Source organism: Fonsecaea pedrosoi (genome assembly GCF_000835455.1).
Source record: "Fonsecaea pedrosoi CBS 271.37 unplaced genomic scaffold supercont1.7, whole genome shotgun sequence".
NCBI lineage: Eukaryota > Fungi > Ascomycota > Eurotiomycetes > Chaetothyriales > Herpotrichiellaceae > Fonsecaea > Fonsecaea pedrosoi.
In genome coordinates, this window is record NW_013550609.1 from 2,024,467 (window position 1) to 2,043,283 (window position 18,817).

Consider the following 18,817-nt stretch of genomic DNA (forward strand, 5'->3'; position numbering starts at 1 on the left):
AGCTTCATGAGCTTATCTATTCGACGAGCGCCGGGCCGTCGTAGGGCGTCGCAAGGGGGTTATCAAGGACGTATGTGGCCGGCAGAGACTCGGACGGATTGGATTGTGGGTGGAAAATAATTTAATGCAAGGTTGTGCGCGGGCGATTTGAAGGGGGAGACACGGGCAGTGTAAACATTGCACCAAGTAAAATGGCGGGGGGGGTGCATGCTCGAGAGCGAGATGAATTCTCATCCTCGTCCTCACCATCACCATCAGCCACCCTCGACTATTCCTTACTACCTCCTCCGAGGCATGAAGCACGAGTACTGGACATCCTGGACATACTCGTATCTTTCATCTGCGGATTCCTTCTCCTTGACAGGGGGCCTTGCGGTTCCTGGCACTCGCTCCTCCACTTTCCCATCCTCCATCACAGTCGCTATCATCACAACCCCATCGCCTCCGTGGAGCCTCGACGCGGACATGACCACCTGGCCCTAGAGGTTGATCTTGAAACAATCCACCTGTATCTCATACTCATGAACCTATCTTCCAAAAGGTCCAGGGCCACCAGGGCCGCAGACAGGCGTCCTTGTCCGACGTCCTCCACTCGCCAGCAATATACAAACTACTCGTACCCGCATTCTCGTCGGCGACGACCTCCGAAGCCACCGAGTCAGAGAGTTCGGATAAATACATGGAAAACAGGAGGAGTCAAGATTGTCAAACCCTCTTTGTTCTTCTGAATGATAAACTGATGATGAATCTTTTTGCTTGGCCAACCCAACACATTGCCATGTCGAAAAGGTGCTGCTGATACCCGAATACCACCCGTGAGAACATGATCCTCACGCCTCACCCACAGCAAACACTCTCGTCTCGCTCTCCCACGTCCTGCCATGCAATGTTCTTCCACCCCCAAAGCCGGTATGAGTCTGAGCCCCAGTCCGCTTCGTCATCCCGTAACCTCGTACGGCCCTCGAATGTTGCAAACAGTATCCCATAATCGTACATTGGGCGCCATCAAACGCTAAAAAATTCACTCCCGATACCCTGCTTCTCTGTCCAATTCTATCTCAAAACCCCAGTAGACCCGGGTCCCTTTGTCTTTGATATTAATATCCCTCGTGCCTCTTTTTGGTGCTGCGTCTTCCATGAAACGTTCCAGATCGCCCCTGATGGTTCATGTCCCGCTCATACCCAGATCCCCTTCAGCATCGACAATTGCAAGTCTCTGTTTGGCCGTTTTGGCTTTCTTGCTCACACCGCGGCCACCACGCGGCCCGCGCTTTGGTCCGGCCGCCGTCTCGGGCGCACTTACTGGCGTTGCTGCGCCGGATGGTTTCGCTGAAGCATCTTCGAAATGTCCTTCGCCTGGAGGGGAAACACGGTCAGCCAACGACAGAGAACAACGTTAGACCGGGGAAAAAGCACTCACCCTCATGATACATGTCATCCAAACTCATCTCGCCCTTTCGCTTGCGTGAAGCGGCTGCTGCTGCTGCCTTCTTGCTTCGCTTCTTCGTGTTCTCTTCGTCAGGTTTGTCGGCAATCTCCTTCTCTTTTTGCTCAATAAGAGCCGCTTGGTCGTCGTCGGCAAGCCACATGGCAATATCCTTGGTCCTATTTTCACGTCGATCACGAGTATTGAAGTCCACACCAGCCCCGTCTCCACCGGTGATGACGACACGTTGGACTTCCTCTTTCTGCATCGCCCGCTTGCGGATTCGTTCTTCGATCGTGCCTCGAGTGATGAGGCGATAGACAGTAACCTGCTTGGTCTGACCAAGTCGATGCGCTCGGTCCATGGCTTGCGAGTCGATCGTGGGATTCCAGTCCGAGTCGTAGAAGATGACGGTGTCGGCAGATGTCAGATTGATACCGAGACCCCCAGCACGTGTCGACAATAGGAAGATGAAGATCTCGGGCCGCGTTTGGAAGTCGTGCACCGTATCTCGCCGGTCTTCTAATTTGGTACTACCATCCAGTCGACAATACTTGTAGTTACGGTACGTAAGGTATTCTTCCATCAAATCAATCATACGCGTCATCTGGAAGTACAAGAGCACACGGTGGCCGCCCATCTTGAGTTCTCGGAGTAGCTGATCCAGTTTCGCCAACTTGCCCGAATCTGTAACAAATCGGCGCATCGATGGCACCGAGATGTTGGTGTACCTGGCCTTCGCAGATTCCGGCCTTGGTAGCATGTTGGAGATGGGGAAATTGGCAGGATCCACGTCACGCTCAAGCAACTTCTCCTCGAGTGAAGCTTCCAGCGGGTACAGAGTACTGCGAATATCCATGTTGAAAAAGGTCAACTGTCGCTCAGAGATGGAGGATTGATCGAAGCAACTGATCTCAATCGGCGGAGCCAACGCCTTTGGCCGGGCCGCCGGCTCGAGCACTGAGACTCCGTGTTCTGCAAGGGTATCCGTGGAAACATTACAAAGTCTCGCGAGGTTCGAGTTGGGGTCCAGTTCCATCAGGGCCCGACGCGGTTGGTTTTCCACGATGTTGAACATAGCATGCACAGGCGGCCCGTCGGGTCCGTCCTCAGAATCTTGAAAGATTTGTAAGCTCCGTCCCTGCTGTTTCTTGAGCTTCATCGCGCGCTCAAAAAGTCCCGATTCGCCATGAAATGAGGCTTCACCTGCCGAGGTGTCGACAAATCGCAAGAATGAGAAAGCTCCGTCTTCCTCCGCCGAGTTTTTGATGTGCTCAGGAGTCCAGATTCTCATCAAGCCCCCAAGTCCCTTGGTCTTGAAGCCAGCGCGTCGGAACCCAGCGTACGGATTGCCAGGCCCGGCAATGTCAATTCTTCCGACATCATTACAAAGTACTCGAGGCAGATCGTATTGAATTTGGTTGCGAACTGAATAGCCAACTTGCACAAATGACCCCTCGCGGACGAATGAGGCAGTCTCGGCATAATACGACATGGAGAAGGGGGACGTCGTGTCTGCTCGTTCGAACAAATCCGGGTGGTTGCAAACTTTGCGGAACTGCATGACCAAGTTCATCAGTGTGGCAGTATCTTCATCGCCACCCAGCGCCGCCTTCTCGATAAGGTCCATGATGCTGATCTTGCTACGCAAATTCGAATAGTATGCTCGTTGTCGGTAGGTGAGCTCACAGAAGACATCCTTCTCAACCTTGTCGCCAAGTTCTTTCTGCACGTGGGCCTTGACACGTCGCAACATGAACGGCTTGAGAATCATATGCAGACGCTTGAGTTGATCCTGGTTCAACTTGGTGTTGCTCTGCGCGTGGCTTTCAATATCTTTTGAGAACCAGTCGCTGAACTCGTCATGAGAGTCGAAGAGCGTCGGCATGATGAAGTGGAGTAGAGCCCATAACTCCTGCATGTTATTCTGGATAGGCGTGCCGGTCAGTAAAAGTCGGTTGCGGCACTGGAAAGCGAGAAGTGTCTTCCATCTCGAACTGCTCGACGACTTGATTGCTTGCGCCTCGTCCAGAATCATGTACTGCCATCTGATCTTCTGGAAATATTGAGCATCCTGAACGACAAGTTGATATGAAGTAACGAGAACATGAAACTCGGAGTCTTTCGTGTAAGTAATGTGCTTCCGGTCCCAGAACTTTCGCAGAATCTTGCGGTCTTTTGCACTGCCCCAATATGGAAGAACCTTGATGGCCGGCACAAATCTGGTGATCTCTTGTTGCCAGTTGTGTAGCGTCGAGGCGGGAGCAATGACCAAGAACGGTCCCCAGATGTTGTGCTGTTCCGCAAGGTAGCCCATGACCGAGATGGATTGCACGGTTTTGCCGAGACCCATCTCGTCTGCCAGAATGCCGTTGATACCTTGCTCATAAAGGTTAACCAGCCAATTGAGGCCCTTGAGCTGGTACTCCTTGAGTTGCGCTTGTAACATCTTGGGCTGGGAGACCTGGACATCGCCAGCCATGGTGGGGTTCTGAAAGTTCATCTCACTAGAATCAAAGGCATCCATCGGGTCTTGCGCGTTGAAGTTGCGGGCTTTGTCCTGTGCATCTTGTAATGCGCTTGCAGCGTTGGCCGCCGCGGCTTTTCTCAGCTCCGACTCGTCCTCGGCATCGAAATCGAGGTCTTCAAAGTTTGTGACTTTGTGATTTCCGTGCTCATCAGACAGCGACAAGTCGTCCATCCCACGGTCCCGATCTGGGGCAGGTACCCTCTTCTCCACAGCCCCGGCAACTTCGGCATCGTCTGTAGCTCTTTCGATTTCGTCTGTTTTGATCTTTCGCCCGATGAAATGTGAGTAGATCTCGGTTTGTGAGATAAGGAAGTTGAGCTTTCGCTTCTGTCTATTGGCCTCACGATCCGCCTCAGCTTTCTTTGCGTCTTCAATCTCCTTCCTCTCGGCCAGACGACGTAGATCTCGCTCTTCTCGCTCATTGCGTTTCCAGAAGGACATCATCTCCCGCATGACACGTTTCGCTCGTGCTTGTGTATCCTTCATACTCTTGTTGGTGCGTTCCTGCCATTTGCGCGCTTGTTTGCTCGCGAGGATGGCAGTTTTGCGGAGATTTTCGCTTCTGGTAGCAAGAGATACTTGCTTGATGCGATATACTTTGGGAATATCTTTCCTGGCCAAGTCTCTCCAGATTTGCTCGTAGATTTGAACGTACCCTTTCGATTCATAGTTGACTGTCTGGGGTGGAGGGCTGGCGGGGGGTTCTTGGACTTTGGACTTTTTGGACTTTCCTGATGGAGCGGGTGTTGATTCTTCCTTGGGTGCAATCTGGACCAAGGCATCCTTTTCCATTGCCGCGTAAGCCGCCTCTGCGGCATCTTTCTCGGCTTGCTTCTTTTCCTTGGACTTCTTCAAACGAGCGGAGGGAGCACCGGGGTCCTTCTTGCTTCGCTTCTTGGGAGGTTCTCCAGGTTCGGGCGTGGCGAGCTGGAAGGACGAGGTAACACCACCTTCATAGTTGGGGGCTGGTGCTGGGACTTCCATGTCTTCTTGAGGGGGAATGCCCTCGAGCAATTCAGTGGTTTGTTTGATGCGGGCCTGGGATTTCTCTGCTTGTCTCAGATACTTCTGTGCCTCTTCTTGATCTTCGGCCTCTCGAGCACGCTGTTCGAGCTCCTCAAGTCTCTCCTTCTCGTTGCGAATCTGTTGTTCACGACGGCGTTTGCGCTGCATATCTTTCTTTCTCTCCTTCTCGCTCTGGTGATCTTTGTCTGCAATTTCTTTGGCGGCGATAGGCTCAAAGCGTTCACGGAAGCGTTGGGTGGCAATGAGTGCTTGTTTGTCCATGGACCGGATGAAAGATTCTAAAAGATAGCCGCGACGACGCTATGAGGGAGGTCAGCCGGACTGTTGTGTTGGGTGCGGTAGATGAATCACTTACCTTCCGCTTGTGCAGTTCACCTTCGTAGACATCTGCAGCTCTCTTCCTGCTTCTCTGTTTGTACCGTTCCTTGTATTCAGACCAGGCCGCATCCTCGGCATCACTGAAAACAGTCTCATCAATAACGGCAAGGGCCTTCAGTATCTTGTCGGCCTCCCCCTCTGTTAGTATCTTTCGTGGTCGTGGTGGAGCGAGATGTTTCTTAGGAGGGAATACTGCTTCCGCCTTCGATTGTGATTTGGTGTGGCCATTCCCCAAAGGCAGACCTGGACTAAGATCTAGCATTTTCGTCGCAGGGACTTTTTCAGGCACAATCTTGCTTTCTACCACAGGCAATGATATCGGCACTGGCGCCGGCGCTGACGGTGGTGGTGGCGGCGGTGTCGCTGGTCGCGCTGGCGGCAGCTTTGCTTCAGCCATTTTAGGAGAGGGTTCATTGTTCGAAGGACCAAGAATGCTCGCAAAGGACATTGGGTTGCTCGCTCTGTCAGGCTTCTATGGGACAAAGTCAGCATCTCATTGGGGCGGCAGCGCATTTGAAAACTCACATCTTTCGACTGAGGCCGCGAATCTGAAGAAGAAATGTCTCCAGGTCTTCCATTGGTGAGGCTATGGTGATCCCTCAAAGGAGACTGCAGCGCCGAACTCGGGGGCCCAGCTGGATGCGCGTGCGAAGGATTGACATCGTATGCTGACGGCATACTGGGATGAACCAGATGTCCAGAGTACGATCTCTGAAGCGCAAACGGTGGACTTGATGTCAGAGGTTGATACTGCGGTCCTGCGCCTATCGAAGGAGGAAGAGGAGGTGGTGGTGGCGGAGGTAGGGCGCTCGCCGAAGGCAAGGGTGATGCCAACGTGGGCCGGGTATGATGCGGGCTATGGACCAGCGACGCAGGAGGAAATGGAGGCGGAGTTTGGATGAGGTGTTGAGGAGGTATCTGGAACGGCTCGTGGACGAAAAAAGGGCGGTTCGGGTGAGTTGGTGAATACGGTGGTGGGTATTGGTTCGACTGCGTCGGCGAACGAACCGCGTAAGGTGTCGATCCAGACATTGTGAAATCTTTTTGCCTTGTTGACCAACTAAACGTCGTGGATCTTGTTGGGTCTACCGTTGGTGTGATGGTCCTACTGGCATGGGAGTCGCTATCTCGGTGTTTATCTATTGCCTTTGCCCAGTCTCCATTGCTAAATCGTGGCACGGCGCTGCAAGCAGGTGGGAGGCACTCTTTTGTTCGCCAACGACAATGATCGCGATGAGGATGGGTTGGGGTGGATGAGACGAGGGTCGATCCACTCCGTTTGGGTTTCCCTTCAAGGGCGTTCGGTTGGCACAGTCAGGTCGTGTCACCGGATTCGGAATCATTCAAGGGGCTGGCGACATAATTGTTCAGCTGGGGGGGCAATGGAAATGTATTTCACCGTCGCGCAATTGGGGAAAGGCGATGGGATGGTGATGAGAATGGAGGGAGGATTAAAGGAGATGAAGGTTGGTGGCGATGAAGAGGATGCTGGGTCATGGTCAATCGCAGTTGGTGGCAGCCGTGGGTGCGCAGTCCCAAAAGCCCAAGCTCATGCCGGATGTCTGGAATCACCATTTTCCTCGAAAAGCGCGAATCCCGGCCGGCGTTAAAGAAACCTCAAAGGGCCGTCACGTGACGACTCTGTATATACGCAGCAAGTGGTATAGCAATTTTCCTATCTATGGGATGCGGTCCCTCTGCGATACTGCATATCGCACATAAATGTGTTTCCCTTCATATCCAGAGCCGTTTCGCTCGGTGAGTTGGAGGGTTTTTGCTTGTGCTGAGGCTGGTATGAGTGGTGCGCAGGGTGGCCGCTGGAAGCGAGGAGAATGACGGGCACCTGCTGAGGTTTGCTCGCTGGCTGATCCACAAGGCACCTTTTCTGACTTTTTTGTCAAAGGGGGAACAAGAAGGACCACGGCCAAGTGGTGGTGCCAAAACGCCCACCCCGGGAACGAGACTGGCACGAACTGGGGCTGACGAGGGAGCGAGCGTCATTTGCACTGTGCCCGCCAAGAGCTTATCCGACGCGAGTCCAAAAAGGAAATTTAAGGGTCATAATCGCGTTCGTACTCTATTTTCCGTTCTTGGATTTCCTTATCAATAATAAACCACGCGGCTACGAGAATACCCTATTTGAGAGCAACCAACTTTTGCCAGTGCGGCACCTCACAGTCGAGTTTCAATAGCAGTCCTAGCATTTTTTATTTCAGAACGCAATTTGATACCACTTCATTGCAAGTGCTTCTACAATAACTATCCCTGCGCAAAAGGTACTTCTCCGAGTAAGGTCCAATGGCACCAAAGGGCAAAGATTCCGGCAAATCCTCGTCTGGCAGTGCCAAAGGCAAGGGCAAAGGCAAAGACGATGATGGCCCAGCAGCCAGTGGAAGTGGGAAGCTGAAAGCGGCTCAATCCATCAACGTCAGACACATTTTGGTAGGTTGGTCCCGGTATTGGGCAGAAAGGGTGGTATATCCAGCCACTCCTGTCAGTCAAACACTCCCTTTTAACCCCTCTGATTCCCCAACAGTGCGAAAAGCATTCCAAGAAAGAGGAAGCCCTGGCAAAGTTGCGCGAAGGTGTCAAATTCGATGAGGTAGCAAGGGAGTTCTCAGAGGATAAGGCCCGACAAGGTACGGCGTCTGCGACTTATCGTCATCCTTTCCTTTGGCAGGCCCTCTGCGTCAGCCAGTCACTGAATTCTTCAAAATAACCGGGGCTGACATGGCACATTCGTTATCAATCTATACTGTACAGGCGGATCACTGGGCTGGAAAACCAGAGGCAGCCTGCATGGGGACTTTGAAAAAGTGGCCTACGAATTAGAACCCTCCACAACAGCAAATCCAAAATGTGAGTCTGATTCCTTATCTCGTTTCCTGAGACTGGTTACAAGGACCGTGTTGTTTCATTTTCTGGCATCTAGCTGTACAACAAAGGAACTGAGCCACAGAATGAGCGTTCCCAAGCCATTCCGACAACCCTCTGAGGTGAAAAAAAGAGTAGATCTGCGCGCGATAAAAGAAGTGGTGCCAATGCTACATTCCAAAATGACCGTTCAATCCCTTTGGATACCCCTTGCTAATCATTCTCACCACAGATGGCGAGGTCAAAACAAGCCATGGCTACCACATCATAATGGTGGAAGGGCGAAAATGAGTGAGGTAGCTAGAATTGAAATTGGTCGTTAGGGCATCAGTGGACTGGCGACGGTGACATCGGCAAGCACATCCAGGGCGATGTGGTCGAGATGATGCTTTCTCTTTCTTGGAGATACGTTGCCAGGGAGCACCATGACATCTATGATTGGCATTCTGGGGTTGAGGATTTCGGGAGGGGTTCGAGTAGCTCTGGAAGGGATGTCCTGGTTGGACTTTGCAGAGTTGGATGGACTTGGTCGATCTTGGGGTGGAGTAATTCGAGAAGCCTGGTGGACGGAGATCTGTGCTACCTGCTCAGAGGCAGCCCTCTCTTTGAGTCGCTCGCCCATGTCTAATGTCAAGAAGCCACTTGATCTTGGCTCTTCTTGTGGCGGTGAGAGACGTTGGGGCAGATTGACAAAGTGTCCAGGACGGGGGATTTCAGCGACCAGGTTGAGGATTCCACTCGAACGAGGTTCCTCTGGCTCCGGTGCGGGAGCAGGCGCGGTCCCATTGGGCGACAATGCCCTCGATGAAGGCGTACGCACCGAACCTCCGTCGATGCTCGAAGAGACTCGTCTAAAGTTGTCCGGGTCAGACGAGACATAGCCGTTCTGCAAAGGTTGATCCTGGGTGTTATTGCGACCCACGCGTCGCCTCTTGAAGCGAAAATCTTCGAGCTCCTCCACCCTCTTCTCCATTGACATGGTGGCATCGTCAACGGCCACGACGCGGTCCCTGAGGCGGACGTGCTCGTCATAATTGCCGTCCACTCGATCTTCAATGTCGACGATGCGTCGACGCATTTCCTTTTCGCTTTGGTAAAAGGGTGCTAACGCCTCACGTAAGATGCGAATCTCTCTTTCCCACATCTGTCTTTCTCTCTGTAAAGCAGAATCCCGGTTACTGCGTTCATTCTGAATGGTTTCCTCCATACGCTTGACCTTATCAAAGACGACGTTTATCTTATCAAGAACACCATTGAGTGTATCCGTATGTTTTTCATTGTTGTTTTCGCGGTGGACATGGTAGCAGGCTTGATGGCCACATTCACAGATGTTGCCAGGCGCGCTCCGGTTGAGGTGGAAGGACTGGCACGAACATTGTTGGTTCTGTGCCGAAGGGTGCAACAGGAGATATCGACATTCTCCGGTCGGGAGGGGACGGGCGCTTTCAGCGCTCAACCGGAGAGGACGATCGTGAGCAAAGGGTGGGGGTAACGGCAACGCGTTCGAGCCAAACATCGAGGCGAGACCAGCGGTACCGGCGCCCGGGATTCGATCAACGTCTCCGGAAGAAAGAAATGGAATCTATGCAATGCATATGAAGATGTCGCTAAGGTCCAAGAGGCTTGTGTGTAAGGGTAATGACCCCCTCCCCCTCCGAAGAGGGTGATATCACCGGCTGTGTGATATCTCTATATGCAATCTTGAGTCGAGAATGGGACTGTTGAGCCTGGCCACGGGTCAGCATCCATGACAATTAATGCTGGTCTCGTCCGAGAACCAACGGTACGGTGAGCGATGGCGGATAAGGGTGACATACGCAGCTGTTTTGGGGGAGGTGGGTGTTACCACGGCGCAAAGCTCTTTCTCAAAGAACTCCAGCTGAACGTGTACCACAGATAAGTGCTCATTGTACCGGGGATAGCGACGAGAGATCAGAGAGGCAGGGGGGAGGAGGGAAGGAAGCAAAAATTTCGAGAAAAAGAGGAAGAGTGAGAGAGAGAGGGAGAGAGAGAGCCTGAGAGGACTGGCACGCAATATCCAACTCTGATGGTTCAGGAGAAGTTTATCAGCTGGGTGGATGGGTATTTTGGATGGAGGAGCGACGCAAGGTCGTTATCTGCACAGAAGCTGAGGTGCAGGACCGATAGTACCGTGTGCGTCTCGGTTCAATCGAGGAGCGTCTGCCGACAGGACAGAGTCAGGGAGGCATGTGCCTGCGTGCTGTCAGGCAAATGGACCTTGATCACTTGGTTGAGGACGGGAGGACCGAATCAGAGGGCGGATAGCAATCGGGGATGTCAGGAAACGGCAAAATGCAGGTAGAATTGACATGGATCGGAAGAGGCTTGGGGGAGGGGGGGCTTGTGGCTAGCCTCCAAGGATGCCCGACGATGTTGGTTCTTCTTCGCTGATGTGCGACACAAGCGATCGTTTCTGGATGGGCTGGCTGGCTGGTTGGCAAGGCAGGTTTCTTGCTGATGCGCGCTGCATTTCTACCGAAGATTGTGGTGTAAAGTACGATGGAGGAATGATAAGGATAAGGCTAGTGAGGCTTGCTTTATTCGCAGCGGGAAACAACTTTGGCTGGATTCCCCGTTCTCATCACAGGCATTCGCTCGCGGCAAGGCGGAACGGAACAACGTGGGATCCCGCCGAACAAAGGTTGGGAGTTGGTCTCTTCTTTTTTTTGGACTCCATGTCGCTCAACCCCCACCACCGCACCCTGGTCCTGGTCGCCCAAGGTTCCCTTTTTTTCTCTCATATCATCATCGGAACCGGGTCTAAGGTAACTTGGCCATGAGCAATGAGCAGAATAAATACCTGGTGAAGCAAAAAGGGCCCCACCCCACCCGTCGGAGCGCGAGAGATAGCAGCAGTGCCAGCAGTGCCCAGCAGGAACCCACCCACCCAGTCGATCCCGGCGACAAGGTACCAGTTACAAAACTCAAAGAGGAGGAGCAGTGGTGGTGGGAGTGTTTGTGATACGAAACCACAGTCCCTTGCTTGGATGCCTATGAGTACTCGGTACAGGACCTACTTGCAGCCATCCTTGAAGTGGGGTTTATCCACCCTTGCGATTTGAGATCCTGGCGGTGCAGAGGAACGGAGTACTCGTCCTTCCGGACATACCTCTCCCTTACGAGTCGATGATACTTGTTGCCACGAATGGCTGCCAGGAGTGAGATAGGAGAAAGACGGAAGTTGCCAGTGGCGCTTTCCTCACGGTCCAATACAATAGGGTTATCATGATTTTCACATGGAAATTTCGAGGGAAAAGAAAAGCCAGAGTCAGAAAGATACCTACAGACTGACCGCTTCATAAGTAGATGTCGATACCTCTGGGAACGGGGAATATATCTCCATCCTGGGGGACGCCTACGATTTGTCCTGGTGCAGAGGGGAGGAGCGCGAGGGCCCGGGCCTACCGCCTAGCCATCCGTGCCATTGACGGTCGAGTCAAGTAGTGCTCCCCAAGGCACAGGACCCAGCTGGAGCCATTCCGAAGCATGGGGGTTTGGGGCCTTTGGGGCTCTTGGGGCGCCGATGGGGGGATTGCTTGGGGTGCCCAGAAAGATGATGGTTGGTGTTGGGTAGGGGAGGAGCTAGACTCGCAGCTTTGGCGCAGGTGGGTGGATGCAGAGGTGGGACACACTACGATAGGCTGCAGGCCATGCCCGGGATATTCCATCACCAGTCGTTACGATCATCATGACCATCATCACCACCACCGTCACCCACCCACCACTACGAACACGATTCGACAAGTACCAGTACTCGGTACTCAGCAGGGGAAGGATCAAAAGGAAAACCACAACTACTCGAATCGTGAATTGGCGACGGAATTGGTTGATCCGGTACATCTGTATATGCGTACGTACGGTCTACAAACCATGGAACCGGGTAAGTACTCGTACGTAGGCCATGTGCCTAGTACTTCTGTTGGTACCTATGTAGGTAAGTACTTCACAAGCACAAGCACTCATGAGCTTGTCTGCGAACTCGACCGGCTTGCCGGCAGAACGATCTCTCGTCCCTCGGAAATCACCTCTACGTTGCACAGCTTGACAAGAAAAAATTCCTCACACAAGGCGCACGTGGGCTGAAATTCTTGTTTTTCTCATGTAATTAATTAATTTCTCCCCCGTGGCTTGGGTTCTTTTGGGATATGCAGAGAGACTGCTAGCCCAAGCAAGCAAGATGGGGGATGTGTTGTGCTGATGACAAGTGACCACGGGAGGATGGTGGTGATGGAGGGGGAAGAAAAGGGAGAGGGAGGAGGAGGGGATGTGCATGCGCCTTGGCCCATCACCCATCGAGGGTGTTCGCAGCATTGCTTGCATCACATCAACTCGAAACGCCCACACACCAAACACGCCCCAGCGCACGCCAGGGTTTTTACTTCATTTTTAGAGCCCTGCACTACCTACCTATCTAGTAATATCGAGATTCATACTTATAAGATGTCACGGGTATGTACCTTGTGCATATGAGGCAGAAAGGGTTTTAACCATCCCCCACCACGCTCTCCAATCTATTCTATCATGCGTACGAGGTACAAGTACCGAGTGCACATCACTCACTCCCAGTATTCTTCTTTCACCCAGCCAGCACCCACACATGACTGGGGCGTGGTCGAAAAAAACAAAGAGCCGACTTTTCGGCACCTCGCGGCAAGGAAAGGCGAGTCAAGTCAACCAGTGTGGGCTGAGAACTACTGAGTGGTAAACTCTCGCCTCTCACCTCACACGTTTGAGCGCCGCCTTGCCGACCGCTGCCGACGACGGTGGCTCTCATAATCAATGACATCTGACTGCGCAACATTTTTGCTAATTCTCCCACTCCTAAGCGCATTGATGTCACTGACCTTTTACACATGAGTGCAGCTGCGCAGTTGTTTGTTCAAAAAGTCATTCCTGAGCTGACTGCAGAGGAAAAACCAGCGAATTATTAACTTTTAAGTGATCGCTTGGAGTCAGGAAATCCCTCCAACAGCAGTGCAGCGCAGCCTTGTCCGACTGGTGTGAGAGGAGCGATCACTCAGCCTCGTCGACAATTGTCACCCCGCAGAATACGCCACTGCGAATCTGTTTGTGAAGGACACTGATCGCTGAATACGACTCCTTTTCCTCCTCAACAGACCGCATATTCCCTCCTCACTACAAGTATGGCCGACAACGCCAAATTCGAACCCCCGACCGGCCCTCCCCCAAACTCAGCACCAACCGTCCCTCCGCGAGTACATCACGACGCTGGCCCGTACTACCCGCCCGATGCACCGGTAGACAACACACGCGGTCCCGTCCCTCAGTCCTACCCTCCCGCACAAGATCCCAACGGCGGCTACGTCCCGCCGCAGGGCTGGAATCAAGGTCCCCCGGGTCCAGGCCCCTGGCCGCCGCAAGGTCCGCCGGGCCAACAACCACCATACGGATACTACGGCCCACCACAACCGGGCATGTATTATCAACCAGGTCCGCCGCCTGTGGGATACTATGATAGATCACCGGATCAGGCTGCGGCGGATGGGTGCTGTGCGGCATTCCTGGCTGCTCTGACTTGTTGTTGCTGTCTGGACATTTTGTTCTAAACTTCGTTCGACCCGACCAATATTCTCCTCGCGGGAATGGGTTGGATGCTTCGGAGTTGTTGCAACCAAGAGCTTCAAAGAGCACCATCTCTGTTTCGCGTTCCTTGCGCAGCGCACCAGACGCGGACTTTGTGGGTTTGAACACTTTGGGCAATCCGCTCGGGCACTCCGGGTCGTGCATCATCGTTTTCCTCCCAGAACTCAGCACCCAGCATCCAGTAGTGCCAAAACAATTGGGACTGGATATCACCTTTTATCATCATCACCCTCACACTGACAATAGATGCTCTTTTTGAGAAAAGGGAAAGCAGCGCATTCGCGAATTGACGAATCTTTCAAGGTGTATGTCATTGAGCGGGAATGGGGGCATACGGCGTCAAAAAACGGGTCAAGTACTACTCAGTTTTTAATCATAATTCTTATTTTCCATATGCATATCCACCTATTCCCAATTTGTCTACCTAGTACATTGTCGTGATGTGGTCCTCTGGATGCTCTTGCTCTTGTGTGATTTTTTTGTCTTTGGTCGGCACACAACGAGCAAACATACGTCTGTCACTGAGACTCGACATTATGGTCGATATGGTATGTCACAATGTCACCAGGCAAGGCGCGGGCGCCGCCGAGCCATGACCACGAGAGACGATCTATCACTCATTCGATACTCGAAACTCGCCGCTCGACGCTTCAAACGAGAAAAAAGGTCAAAGGCAGAGAGACAGACAAAAGACAAAGCCAGATCAGATTCAGAACCAGCGTGGTCCATCCTCCTTGTACTTCTGCCTCTAACCCCCGCTTCCTGCTTCTATCGACTTGTTCGACTCGTTCTTGTTCGTTTGGTGGTCGTCAAACGTCCTACAACCCTTTTTCTCGTCTCTCAATTTCTCTGTTGAACCGAACCGCCGCCACCGCAGCCTCCCTCTCCTCTCCTCTCATCGGATCGAAGAAAATGGAAGCTTCACCAGAACCAGAACGAGAACGAGAAACAATGGCTCGGGATCACCATTCCCGTCTCGCATTCGCATTCCTCGGTATCCTCACAGTATCTCTCGCAGGCATAGGAATAGCCACAGGCATGGGCATCTTGCTCGCCGCTACCGCCGCGACTGCTGCAATCTACAAGTCCTGGATGCTTATAAGTACAAGTCCAAGTCTGGATCCAAGTCACACTCATGGTCACGGTCAAGCACATCATTGGATTGTTGCGCCGCGAGCAACTCCCCCTCCTTCTCCTTCGCCAGCACTAACCATCATACCGTTTCAGAGCGAACCCTGCCATGGGAGAGGTGACCTGCCTTTGACCGTCATGGGGGTGGTTTTGATCGTCCTGGGGTTCCAACTTACATTTTGGTCCTTCTGGACCCTGGCGACAAGGCGGAGGCCCTAAGTATGGCTTGGGGATGTGAACACGGCGTCAGTCCGGTGGCACTGGTGAGTTCAAGAGGAATCATTTCATCTCGCGCACAAGCTCGTTCGTCGTAGTATCAGCAACGCATGGTCTCGTCGCTGATAACTGGTATCATACAGAAAATCCCTTCCCAATCCCGGATCTGAGTACAGGTGTACATAATATCATCACCTCATTTGACTTGCCCTTCATTTCTTCACCATCAAAACCGCCCCCTCGTAAACTCTCTGCACCTCGGTGGTCATTTTTGCCACTGGTCGCGGATCTCCTCCGGCAAATAAGCCAATCACAGTAGCAAGAGCTGGGCGAGCGTTTTGCTGAACAGGAGTCCAGTGCCCACTTCGTGGAAGAATCGTCACCTCGCTGTCTCTGCCCAAGTAGTCTCCGATCCCATCTAGACAGATTGGTTTGGAGCAAGCCTGGTCTTTCTCTCCCCAGAGAATGTACGTGGGTGCTTTGAGACTGCCCTTGTATTGACCGACGAACAAAGTCTGCGATATTGAAGACCGACGTCTGCCGGGAGAACTGGACTCTGAAGCCGAAGTCTCCAGAGCGTAGAGGTCGGTTATAGTCTCAAGCGACTTGGTCCATGGCCTCCAACCCACTCCGTCTCGATAATAACCGGTCATATTCCAAAAAGCCTCCTGGGGAGATTGAGCTCTTTGCAGCACGCTGGGGCCGTAACTGGTTGCCTGAACCTGTCCGTTGGTGGAGGCTGCTGTGCCATTGACAGTCGGAATTGAGGTCTTGCATTCTTCTGGGCCAGGGCCGAAAGAAGAGGCCATGCATTCTTGCGCATGATATTCCTTAGAACCTTTGCCGTATGATGACCAATTTGCTCCCCGTATAAACGAGTAATTCCCGGCAACGCCGAGGTATCTGACGAAGATTGATGGCAGGTGGAATGCAAAAATGTAACCCATCAACAAAACTTGCAGGAGCAATGGCTTCAACGTATTCAAGGCTTTTGACAAACACCCGAAGTTTTGTTTCGGCGATTGCTTAAACTGCTTGAAGATCTTCGAGGCCGAGTTCAGGATCCGGTCCTTGTTGGCAAAGGCGAGCTCAACCTACATACATGGTCAGTCATCCGGTCTGGCAGCACTGGGGTCCGATGACTTACATGTGGCGCATTGGTCAGAATGAAGCGATCTGCAAGGCTTGGAGCCTCTGCAGCCAAACGGAATCCCAAGACGCAACCCCAGTCATGGCCCACGATGAATGTGCTAGTCTCGTCTGAAGCCTCCGCGGGTATGTACTTGTCCCTCATTGCCACGACGAATTCCGTAAGAGCCTCGAGCACTTCGGTGTCGTACTTCTTGAAACTATCACTTCCTCCGTATCCAGGCAAGTCGACGCAGACCAAAGTAGTATTGCCGGTTGGCATGGCCGGCTCTTGCATGACATGTCTCCACATCATCGAACTGTCGGGAAATCCATGAAAGAATACCACCAGATTACCCTGAGAAGGCCCATGTCGGTTGCTAATATAGTGTAGTCTGAGTCCGTTGCGGAGGGTGTAGAAGTAGTGCTTGAAGCCAGGGAGAGGTGATTTTGTCAGGTTCCAGAAGCGATCTCGTTCTGTAGACAGGAAATCAGTGGTGTTACCTGCGGGAGTTCTGCACTCTTCGCTTACCAATTGCAAATTGTAGCTTGTCTTGCTCGGTATCCTTCCTGAAGAATGTTCCATTTTTTACAAATAGCCCCAGAAACAGACACCAATTGAAGAAGCCAAACGAGTAGAAGGAAACCCGGCTTAAGACTCGGCCCAAAAAGGTTGAAGCCATGGTGAAGGGTGCTCTGTAGAGCAAGGCCGGTTCATGAGGTGCTGAAAGCGGTCAACTGTTCAATAGGCCAAGGCGAGTCGGCGAATTAAGGAGGGTCCGCAGTCTGGTACAGCTGTGAGGGTATGTAGAATCCGAGATGGTCTGGGGTCAAGTCTGGTTCTGGTGAGACTGGCTCTGGAGGGAGACAAAGAAAAGAGATGAAACCCGTGACTGCTCAGGAAGGCATCAGCATCAAACATTCGATTTCACGCATCAACGTTCACATTCAGCAAGGCGCCTGCCTGATGATAAGCAATGAGGAATGCCGAGGTGTGATCTTTCCCATCCTTGGGGAACGCCAGCATGATCAGCCCATTATTCTCGGACAGACAGACTGGTTGCATGCTTCAGCACGCCAGTCTGTGCACAAATAATTCAGGGGAACACAGACGTAGCTCCAATAGCTGCAGACAAGTCGCGTGTTGGAGCGCAGGGGGGAAGAAGGCATCACGATGGACGACTCGATACAGCAATGATGGACAAGGGAGACACGCGGAAGCACCCAGGAAGGGCAGCTTAGGCAGCTTACCGTCACCACCGTCAAGCAGATGCTGTGCTATCGTGGTGTGCGTGGGACAGTATTGGGGAGGGGGAGGCGGATGAGGGGCGGGTTTTGCAGTGGAGGGGCAAGTGTTTAGCCTCCCAGGCTGCGCTTCAGACAAGACTGCGCTTCAACTTTCCCATCATCATGCTGTCCACCACTGCTTCATCCAAGTAGGTACAGTAAGTATCCTCATTACTCGCTATGCACCTTGGAGACTCCTAGACTTTCCATCCCCCTGCGGACCTAGACCAGATGACCATCCAACGAGCCCTCGTCAACCCGCCGATCATCATCCTCCCAGGACCACATTTGCGCACATTTCATACACATCCCCAAAAGATCTTCGCTGCTATACCTTAGCTCTACGGGTTCTGGGCCTTCTAATGGATCCCAAGCTCTCAGGCCCTCTTCTCTATCTTCAAGGAACAGAGATCCCCAGGAGGATCTTGGGGCAGGCGAAACAATTGGCTGCTAGGCTACCGTGTGGTCGACCGAAACTCGTACGCGTCACACCTGCAACCCCGTCAGGGTTGGACGGTGGCAGTCTCTTGCACAAGATATGTCGAGCTGGCAGGCTGAATTGAGCCCCTTCGAAGATCTTCATTTTTGAGGCCGAAGGTCTTCGTCGGCGTGACCAATCGTCCAAAGCCAAAGCTACCCGACTCCTTGGCTGTGGAAAGTTTCAGCGGCTGATATTGCAAAAGTCGCCACCACTGCTTCCGGCCGCAGCCAGCCAGAGGTGCCAGAGAAGTCGGAGGAAAACCTCTAGAAGACTTACACAGTAGTCAACGGCCGAGGGCATGTTGTAGGGCTGCCCCTGCCTAAGCCGATGAGTCCTCCCTTCCCAAGGATCTCCGATTCGAGGACCGTGCAGCTGGCCAGTGGGTATGTCGATCGTACGACAGTCCGCCAGTCGACCAAAGGGACGGATCACACCCACCAGGAAATCCCTTTGATGGCATTTCTGCCTTTCTACATTGCCATTTACGCTCCACGGAGCACACAAGGGTTTGCCGGAAAGACCTGCTGGAGAAATTTCCCTTGAGCTGCTTCGAAGATCAGAAGCACTTTCAGTAAAAGGGTCTCAGTCCTGTACCACATGTGGCTATCCTGACACGTCCATGGGGATTCCACCAGATTGGCATCAAGTCCATGCTAGCTCAAGATGTCTCGCCATTGGCGCTGAGCTTCATGGCACCGTTGTTGGTAAGCTAATC

At 52.7% G+C, this 18,817-nt stretch overlaps 5 protein-coding genes across 5 annotated transcripts; 2 read left to right on the forward strand and 3 right to left on the reverse strand.

Moving 5' to 3' along the window:
• Positions 1 to 1,165: 1,165 nt before the first annotated feature.
• Z517_10792 (uncharacterized protein) lies at positions 1,166 to 6,392 on the reverse strand (the record flags this gene model as incomplete). Its single annotated transcript, XM_013424401.1, has 4 exons — positions 1,166 to 1,356; positions 1,421 to 5,282; positions 5,338 to 5,832; positions 5,886 to 6,392. The coding sequence occupies 4 exons, from the start codon at positions 6,390 to 6,392 to the stop codon at positions 1,166 to 1,168; spliced, it is 5,055 nt and encodes a 1,684-aa protein (XP_013279855.1).
• A 1,266-nt stretch (positions 6,393 to 7,658) lies between these two features.
• On the forward strand, positions 7,659 to 8,079 carry Z517_10793 (peptidyl-prolyl cis-trans isomerase PIN4; the record flags this gene model as incomplete). Its single annotated transcript, XM_013424402.1, has 2 exons — positions 7,659 to 7,802; positions 7,897 to 8,079. 2 exons carry the CDS (start codon positions 7,659 to 7,661, stop codon positions 8,077 to 8,079), a joined length of 327 nt encoding a protein of 108 aa, XP_013279856.1.
• Positions 8,080 to 8,553: 474 nt separating this feature from the next.
• Positions 8,554 to 9,750, reverse strand: Z517_10794 (uncharacterized protein; the record flags this gene model as incomplete). The annotated part of the gene is made up of 1 exon (XM_013424403.1): positions 8,554 to 9,750. One exon carries the CDS (start codon positions 9,748 to 9,750, stop codon positions 8,554 to 8,556), a length of 1,197 nt encoding a protein of 398 aa, XP_013279857.1.
• Positions 9,751 to 13,399: 3,649 nt separating this feature from the next.
• On the forward strand, positions 13,400 to 13,822 carry Z517_10795 (uncharacterized protein; the record flags this gene model as incomplete). The annotated part of the gene is made up of 1 exon (XM_013424404.1): positions 13,400 to 13,822. One exon carries the CDS (start codon positions 13,400 to 13,402, stop codon positions 13,820 to 13,822), a length of 423 nt encoding a protein of 140 aa, XP_013279858.1.
• A 1,596-nt stretch (positions 13,823 to 15,418) lies between these two features.
• On the reverse strand, positions 15,419 to 17,017 carry Z517_10796 (uncharacterized protein; the record flags this gene model as incomplete). The annotated part of the gene is made up of 3 exons (XM_013424405.1): positions 15,419 to 16,300; positions 16,354 to 16,811; positions 16,867 to 17,017. The coding sequence occupies 3 exons, from the start codon at positions 17,015 to 17,017 to the stop codon at positions 15,419 to 15,421; spliced, it is 1,491 nt and encodes a 496-aa protein (XP_013279859.1).
• Positions 17,018 to 18,817: the final 1,800 nt, after the last annotated feature.